Raw genomic sequence first — 9,032 nt, 5'->3', positions numbered from 1 at the left:
GGGGAGAGCCTCCCTCCTGGTTTCCTGCTTTGGGCTGCTGTTGTTAGGTGTCACAATCAGCATCCTTATCTTCTTCAAAAGGAGTGACTCTTTATCAGGGGAAGTGTGGGATGGCAGTTATTCACTTCCGGGGAGGACTTCACCACCACCCCCCCCCGCGCCAGGACATTTGGCGGTGTTGGGGAGTCCTGCCTCTGGCGGGCAGAGGCCAGGGATGCTGTTAAGCACCCTAAAACGCACAGGACACAGGACGGCCCCACAACAAAGAATGACTCAAATGCCCCAGAGGTCAACACCACGAAGGCTGAGAAACTGCCCCCCGGTGAGCAGCCTTTGTGTTTCTTTCTGGTTCCAGGCGGGTTAGGTCCCCCAGGAGGGAACCTGCGAGTGGAGGCTTGTGGGGACAGGGCTGCTCCTGCTTTGCGCCCCCCATGGCCGAAAGGAAGGACCGAGGGGAGAGAACTTGAGGGGCTACTGTGCATGGAGCCTCACGGGCCCGGGCGCTGGAGCGGCGGCCCAGGCCCCACGCCGCTCCTGACAGGCACAGGCCACTGTTCTCCTGTCCCGGGTGTCACGGTGTGGCCCATGGGAACAACTGGCCCAAAGCCATGTGGGTTGTCAGATCTGGGGCCAGGACCCGGCCCAGGAACCCGGGAATGAAGCAGTCACCCCGGAGAAGGTGTATTGAGAGGCAAGGACTCAGCAGCTTCTACACAAGTCAGTCGGTTAGGCATCTGCCGTCGGCTGAGGTCCTGATCCCAGGGTCCTGGGATCGAGCCCCGCATCGGGCTCCCTGCTCAACGGGGAGCCTGCTTCTCCCTCTCCCTCTGCCCCTGCTTGTGCTCTCTCTCTGTCGTATAAATAAATAAAAATCTTAAAAAAAAAAATAAAAATCTTTAAAAAAAAACAAACCAAAAACGAAAAAAGTGGCCTTACCCGTGGCGGAGGTCGAAATGGAAACAAGAACCACTGTGTTTTTGTCAGACGCTCTCCGTGGCTACCACTGACGCTTGTCGAGGGTGTGTGCATAGCCAAGGTTACTAAACACCTGTGGGTCTTTCAGTCCTCACAAAGACCCTCTGAGGCTCATGCCATTATTCTCCTCTTTTTGCAGGTGGGGAAACTGAGGCAATGTCAAGTGAAGTGCTTAGCCAAGGTCATATAGTTGGTCAGCGGGGGGCTGGGGGCTAAACCCAAGCGGTCTGACCCCAGAGCCCCAGATCCTCACTGCCATGGTCATGGCCTTTCTAAAAGTTGTCATGTTTCCCCAGCTAACTCCTGAAGGAGAGTCATCGCATGGCTCTGTGGTCCACGCACTTCTTACGCCACAGCAATACAGCTGTTAGCCCGCGTATATGCCTCTTCTCGAAGCTGGGAGTATTACCTTATTCTCCAGGGGTCCTCACGGCCTGGCACGGAGCCTGGCCCGTTTGGGGCCCATTTCGGCACTGTGGCTCCTGAGTCTGGGCTCTTAGCTGCTCCCCATACTGAATGCTGTTTTAAAATAACTGAAGCAAGACAAACCATTTCTGGGGATGTGCTCAAAATTAGACAGGAAAATTCTCTGGACATCCCATATACCCAAACATGACTCCACATAATTCCAAGGACGGCCTCTCCTGCCTGCCCCTCCACCCCTTCCCTCTCTTTCCCAGGGTCACCGCCAGGGCTACAGTTGGGAGCATGGCCAACTGTCACTCCTCCTGGCCTCTAGTGGCAGGGCTCACCACCACCACCCCTGCCCCATTCCATCTGCTCTGCAGGCTGGGGCCGGGGAGAGGCAAGGGGGGGCGGCGGTGGGGGGTACATTCAAGGTGGTGCAAGTTCAGGTGGGCTCCTGAGAGCAAATCCCCCTTACCTTTTGCTCCCAGGTGCCTCACTTGTCCTACTGTATTCTTGACCTGCCTAAACACACGAGCAGCATGTCACTGTCTGCTTGAGTCCCTGTGCCTCCCCCCCTCCAACCCCGGTGCCTACAGAAGGAAGCAGGGGCTGTGAGTCATTTTACTCAGTTAGGGAAGGAGGAAGAAGCCAATTGGGGAAGAAGCGGAAGCGCTGGAGCTGAGTCTGGCGTTGGACAGGGCGATCCAGAGCTGCTCTGGGGCCCAGGCTGCTCTGTGGTGACCGGGACTGCCGGCAGGTCCCAGACAGAAAGGAGGGCCGGCCAGCGCTGCCCTGGGAGCTATGGCCAGCTGCCTGCACAAGGACTTCCTCGTGTCCTTGAGGCCTGCTCCACGGGCTCGGGCAGCCTGAGCCGCTCTTGTCTGTGTCGCTAAAGCCATACAGCTAGCTCCCTGGCCTCACCTACTTACCCCAGCCTCAACCAGTTCCTCTGCCTCAACTAGTGCCCCCTCTCCCCACACTCCACTAGTCCCCTTGGCCTCAACTAGCCCTTCCTTGGCTTCATCTAGCCCAACTGGCCTCAGCCAGACCCCTGTTAGCAAGGCTTTCCCTTCCCCCACCTGACCCTCGTTCCTGGCCTTGTTCAGTCATTCTCTTGCCCACAGCTGGGGTGGGGGGCTTTTTACCCACCACCTTCCAGGATATTCCTACAGTCCCAGAAGGCCCGACTCAGCGCCCTCCCTCATCCCAGTCTGGACCTTTTCGCTCCAGCTTCCTCAGGGTGATCTCCCCTGGGCCCGCCTGCACTGTCCGGCCTCCAGGAGAGAGGCTAGAGGCTCCTGCTGATGTGCAGGGAAGCCTACACCAGGCCAGGCCCTGAGTCTCTGTGAGCTGAGCTCAGGAATCTGCTCAACCGCACCATCAGGCAGAAGACGTCCTTCTCCCCATTTTAGAGACAAGGAGACTGAGGTTCGGAGAAGCTAAGTGCCCAGTACGAGATTATACTTTTAGGAAATGAGAGACAAGACATTCAAACTCCATTCCCTCTGACCCCACAGCCCAGGATAGGCCACCCCTCCCCCTTGAGGTCCCCCTTAATAGGCGTGCTGGCCCCAAGGCCCAGCACATGCCATCAACACCTATGTGGCTGAGGGAAGGACTGAGCTGGGCACAGTCAGGGTGTAAGCACTCACAGACAAGCCCCGGGGCCTGCTCTGTGGTGACCTGAGAGAAGGCGTCAGTGCAGACCACCATTTAATCAGCAAACAACCTGTCAGCGCTGTTCCGGAGCAGCACGGATTTCCCAAAATGGGACCTTTCTGGATGGGAGATGTCCTTCTTGGATGGTGGGTGGGGGCGTCTGTGGGGGTGAGACCAGGCATTTGCATTATAAAGGTCTCTTTCCACCGGAGTGCAGGCTGGGAGCTGCTGTTTGCCGCCTTGCAGAAAGCTTCGAGGCCTTCAGATGGCTGGATCTCCATGGAAATTAGTTTGCAGGGAGAAAGGAGCTATTTTGAGGACAAGCGAAGATGAGAACCTGTAGGCTGGGGTTAGGGAAGGTAGCTGTGGGAGAGAGCTTTTCTGAATGACTCACTAACTTCCCTCCTATTGAGGTGGGGAAGAAAATGGCATGGCAAAAAAAACCGGAAACCCAGGAAAAAGGAGGAGCGGCAGGGCTGACCCCTCCCTGGGGGAATGGCATGGAGTGGCAGCAGCAGGTGCCCCCCCCGGGGGGGGCCCTCAGTGGGAGTGGAGCTGGGGGTGAACCGCTATTAGGGTATATTCACCATGATTACACCTTCCCATCAGCATAAAATCTGCTGTCTCAACCAGCGGTCATATAACCATGCAAAGAAGGAAAAATTTACTTAAGGAAAAAATGGCTGCAGCAGCTTCTGCCGTCTCAGAGGGCGACAGAATTCCTCTTCGGAGCGGGGGGCACTTTTGTAGGAAAGCGTGTTAATCAATTTGCCTTCTCGGTTAGGGAGCCTGGGAAAGACTAGCTGAAACAAAACAGAGGAAAATTCCTTAAGTGATAAAGAGGTGGGGGTTTCTGGGTCCCCATGTCATCCTGCCATAGGAGGGGGGGCGGCTGTTTGGGGGGCCAGGATTGCCAACACACCAGACACAGCAGAGAGAGCTGGCTGGAGTGGCCCCCCCAGTGGTGGCAGGCCAGAGCCCAGGGGGAAGGTGGTCAGGGACCTCGAGGGGGAAGGGGGTGCGGGGCTGAGGGGCTGAGAGGACGTAGGTCTTACATTTCAGTTTCCATTCCATCCCAGTGGGCCGTTACCCATCATCTGACAGAGCCTGGTTGGTACTCACACAGCCCGTGGTTGGGCTTGGGGGAAGCCCATGAGGGGCACTGAACTTGCTCAGGCCACTAGAACCCAGAGCAAAAGATGCTGGGGAGTCTAGGGTGCACCTCACTGTGCTGGTCCTCAACTCACTTCTCCTGGGAACCCTCAGAAATGGTGGGGAGGGTCTGGATGTCCGTTCTAGGTGGGGGCATTAGCTCCAGCACTATCCTCTTAGACCTGAGTGGGCCGCTACAGGTAGCTCCCAGAAGGCCACCCCATCCTGGCAGCCAGTGGGGTCCCCAGGAGCCCCAGGTATCATGCCAGCGTCTTCGGCCATGGGGTGATGGCTATGGAGGGGGGTTTGACCAAAAGGCCGTCTGGGTGTCTCCAGCTGTCCTTCTACCCTGGCCCCTGGCCAGAGAGTCAGGAGGCTGCTACCTGGGGACTTGGGTGTTTCTGTGTGAGGAGCAGGAAGTGTGCTTGCAGGTGAGGGGGTCCCACCTGAGCGCGGTGAGGTGCTGCGGACACAGTGGGCTTTCAGCCTCGCCCCTGCGTGTCCACGAGCCACGGCTGCGGGGCAGCGAATTGTTTGCTCCATGGCTGCTAAGAACACCACTCCCTCAAGCTCGGCCTCGAGTCCAGGCCTGGTGTCTGAACCGGAGCAGAGGCTGAGGAGCCTGAGGTGGTGGGAACGGCTGCCGGGGCTGAAGTGCCCTGGAAGTGGGGCCATGCGGCCCCCACACTGGCGCTCGGGGTGCGGGCTGCTCCCGGGCCCGCGGGCAGTCGAGTCGCTCCTTGTACTGCCAGGAGCTGAGGCCCACACCGTGGGGGTTGTTTACGCGTGTGTATGGTCTCTGGCGCTTAGCAATGAACACTTACAAAAGCCAGGAGGAACGTGCAGCTGCAGGACAGCGGCTGGTGCGTGTGGGGTGATGACGTCGGCGGAAGTTGGCTGGCCGCACGGTGCCTGGAGTCCACAAAGCTGTGTGGCATTTACTGCTGTTCCTGGTCTATGCCAACTTCTAACTGGTTCTACGACAGCCCCTCTAGTCAGGGGACTAGTCAGCCCATCACCACCACGAACCCAAACAACCTCCCCCCCCCCCCACTTGCTGGCCTGCAGAGTCAACAGCCTAGAAGCGCGTCTGTGGCTGAACGTCAGGAAAAAATGCCACACGGCTGGGAGCTGAGTGAGAAAGGCACAATTTATTGGTCACACAAATGGACACACACGGGGACGTGGGGTGCGTACCCATTCTCCTGCACTCACAATTCTGGATTTGGTTTCCTACACTAATTCTGGATGTCAAAAAGCAACACAAGAAAAGACATCACCAATCTACTCTCCTAGTAACCAAGGAAGCAGGGCCAAAAGCCACGGGGTTCGGAAAGAAACGCCTGCACTGTTCCGAGAGCCGGAGCCGAGAGGGTCACCTCCCTGGCAGCCAGCCAGAGCAGCTTGGCTTTCAGAAGCGACAGCAGAGACTTTTCTATGAGCACAATGAGATGAGTAGTGGGAGGGCGGGTTCGCTCCAACCGTGGCCTGGTGATGGCTGCCCACCTCAGGGAGGGCCCGGCGCCTCTAGCACGAGTTGAAGCTGGATCTCTCCCCTGGAGTAGGAGCTGATTTTCCTTCTCCTTCCCACTAAAGAACTGAGGAGACAGAGATCCCTTCTCTCCACGCCAGCTCTGCTGGAGCCCCGGGGCTTTAGCTAAAGCAGCTGGCATCGCTGAAGCTAGACAAGGCCAGGTTTGTTGTACCCTAAGTCAACCACTCGCTCTCTAGCTCCCTAAAGCCCAAGCCCTGTCTCGCTTCAGGAAGGCACCGGCCTTAATTTTTAATGCTTTGTCCAAACCGCTCAGAACACACATGTTCTGAACTGGGCGTCTGGAATGTGATTTTGGTCGGCTGAAGAAGACTCAACTCATGTTTGTAAAGCACTTAGCACAGTACCTGGCATGTGGTGAGTGCTCCATACACACAGCAATTATTATTATTAATATTATTATTATTATTTTATATCTCCACCTGCAAATCAGCGCTTTAGTTCCTTTCTTCAAAATGATGACCGGAACAAGGCTCATGGGTCCCAAGTACCAAGATCAAGCTGGGGGCCCAGGTACACTTTCCCTTCCGCCCTTAGCACTTGGTGCCAAGTTTCGCAGTCAGGACACTCTGCCGACCACACAGAAGCTAGGCCCTCTCCTGAAAAATAGGAAGCCCTGCACAGGAAGCTAGGTAGGAGGAGCCAGCAGGGGGTCCTGGGGGAAAGTCTGAGTGGCTTCACGCTGTTCCTCTGGGCTCCTGTCTTGCTGGCAGCTCACCAGGGGCTTTACTGTGGGATAAGAACAGAAGACCGTCAGTGCCGAATTCTCCACCGGGTCAGATCTAACTAAAAGTGCCCACGTCCCTGCATGCTGTGGGCTAGATCAGGCTTCCTTCAACGTGATGGTGATAAGAGCCAACACATTGTTCTAAGTACTTTCCATATATTCCAATATACATGCACATGTAACATAGGCACAGAGGTCATGATTACAGTATGTGGAAGAAATAAAATACGCAATGTAAAACATGTAGTTTATATGTAGATTATAACATAGTAATAATATATAATAAAATTTCATCCTCCCTGTAAACCAATGAGGCAGATTCCATTAATAGCCCCCTTTTTACAGATGAGTAAACTGAGGCTCAAGGCACAGAGCCAGGTGGTGGGAGAGCTGGGATTCAAACCCAAGACAGTCTGGCTCCAGAGGCGGTTCTTAAGCACCATTGGTTTTGCTCAAAAAGAAATCTATTTTATGGGAAGGAAGGGGACAGTGTGTCCGAAAATTTTAAGTACTAAACTAATGATGATAACGCAATGTAAGCGATCTGGGCTCTTTATTTACAGAGTTCCTACAGGGCAGACACAGGAGGGCTCACAGTTTATCCCCAGCACCTCATTTAACCCTTTCAGTGCAGGAGCAGCGCCTTCGGGGACAGACAGGCATAGGTTCAAGTCCTGGGATCTGAATGGGCACCTGGCTGTCGTATCACACGCATGTCACGTGCCCAGTGCAAGCCCCAGGGCTAGTGGGGTCCCGCGCTCACGCGCCCACACGCACGTGCCCCCCCTCCCCCCCGCGCACCTGCATGGCCGCCCGGCTGAGCGGCGCGTCGTCGGGCCGGTGCTTGCTGTGGTGGGGCAGCTCTGCGTTCTCGCGGTAGTCGCGGCCCTTGGAGTGCTGCAGGTGCAGGACGGCCGGGCTCTTGACCGGGAGTGGCGGCCGCTGCGCCGCTGGGGGCGGGGGCGGGGCCTGCGGGCTCAGTTCCGACCTGGAGGGCTTGATGGGCCTCTTGGCGGGCACCTGGGCTTGGAGGCTGGCGGGGGCCTTGGCCTTCCCCTGGCTCTTGTCCCCGGCCGCTGGCCGGCCCTCGGCGGAGGACGAGCAGGTGAAGGAACGGAGCCGGGGCGTGGGGCTGAGGAAGGGCGTGGGTGCCGGCTTGCCTGTCCCCTTGGTGCCCTCGGCCTCCTGGGCTTTGGGGAGCAGAATGCTGGGTGACAAGATTCCTGGGTCCGGGCAGGGCAGGGGCTCCTTCCTCAGCATTTTGGGCGATTCCTGCTCTTTCCTGGGAAGCAGCTTTGGGAAAGAACTCACGGACCCATAAAGCGGGTTCTCAAACATCTCAGGCTTGGTCAGCTGCGCATCCTCCTGAGGGGAAGGTTCTGCGGAATTCTTGCCCAAGTCGCAGGGCCTGCGGGTGGCAGAGAGGAGACACAGAGAAGAAGCACATTTGACGAACAGCTGCTTATCCCTAGGGGGTTTTCTTTTGGGGTGATCAGAATGCGTGGAGCCAGATGAAGGTGGGGGTTGCCCAACTTTGTGATTGTACCGAGTGCCACCTCACTGTTCACTTAAAACGGTCAATTTTGGTGAAGGGGTGGGCTAGCTGGGTGATGAGCATTAAGGAGGGCACTTGTGTTGAGCACTGGGTGTTACAGGTAAGTGATGAATCACTAAATTCCACTCCTGAAGCCAATATTACACTATCTGTTAATGAACTAGAATTTAAAAATTTGAAAGAAAAAAAAAAGCATCTAATAGTGATTTTCCTGGAGTTTCCAAAGAAGATTTCCTTCAATTTTGTTATGGGAATTTCACTTCAACTAAACAAAAATACAAAATGAGAGCAGCAGGTACTATGCTGCTCAAACGCTGATGATCTCACAGGTAAGCCCACTTCTCGCCTCGACCGTTTCCACCATGAAAACTGCTCACGCGGAAGCGCTGGGGAGCAAGGGGGACTTCACTGAAGGTCTCGCAGGAGAAAGGGAAGAAGGAGCTCATTTCCATGTGCCCAATACCAAAACCACCCCTTCAGTCCGTGTCAGAGAAGCCTGCCCTCCCCAGCCCCTGCCCCTCACAGCTGCCAAAAGACCTCCTCTCCTGGACTCCCTCGAAGGAATCCGCAGGCTCTGTTGTCTCTAGCAAATTCCATCCTGACTCTCAGGAGAACAGAAGCCTGCAGGGCACCAGACCTCCTCAGTGACCATCTGTGCTCTGTGAGGGCCCCAACTCAACGAGCCCCATTTAACAGACATGTAGGATCCCCCCTACGTGTGAGATGCTGCCCCAGGCATAGGATGGGGCCATGAACCAGACGAAGTAGGGGTCCCATGCTCCTAATTCACATGGCATTCTTCACACAGTCCTCTCCCCAGAGAGCTCCTGAGTGTGCTTTCCTTCATGTCCTCACTCAGAGCAGGAAAGAAAAAAATGGCGGTCATGCTGAAAATCCGAGGGAGCCTGGAGAGATGTGAGCCAGCACCAGGGAGAGAAGCCAGTGGCAAGCCAACAGGCCTGTCTGACGCCGGGCAGCGCCGGAACTCCATGCTGCAACTCAGA

The 9,032-nt window shown here is 56.1% G+C and overlaps 1 protein-coding gene across 1 annotated transcript in view; it reads right to left on the bottom strand.

Moving 5' to 3' along the window:
• Positions 1–5,326: 5,326 nt before the first annotated feature.
• The window catches only part of INPP5D (inositol polyphosphate-5-phosphatase D), a 113,030-nt gene continuing 109,324 nt past the window's right edge, over positions 5,327–9,032 (bottom strand). The window contains exons 26-27 of the mRNA XM_026491678.4: positions 7,275–7,881; positions 5,327–6,475 (exon numbers count right to left, since the gene is read on the bottom strand). Of these exons, the coding sequence (XP_026347463.1) occupies positions 6,473–6,475; positions 7,275–7,881 (610 nt within the window). The 3' untranslated portion in view covers positions 5,327–6,472. The remainder of the gene's footprint in view (positions 6,476–7,274; positions 7,882–9,032) is intronic.

The sequence above is a fragment of the Ursus arctos genome, unplaced genomic scaffold (genome assembly GCF_023065955.2).
Source record: "Ursus arctos isolate Adak ecotype North America unplaced genomic scaffold, UrsArc2.0 scaffold_1, whole genome shotgun sequence".
NCBI classification, from domain to species: domain Eukaryota; kingdom Metazoa; phylum Chordata; class Mammalia; order Carnivora; family Ursidae; genus Ursus; species Ursus arctos.
Note: the sequence above shows the minus strand (reverse complement) of the source record. Positions and strands in the feature narration are given on the sequence as shown.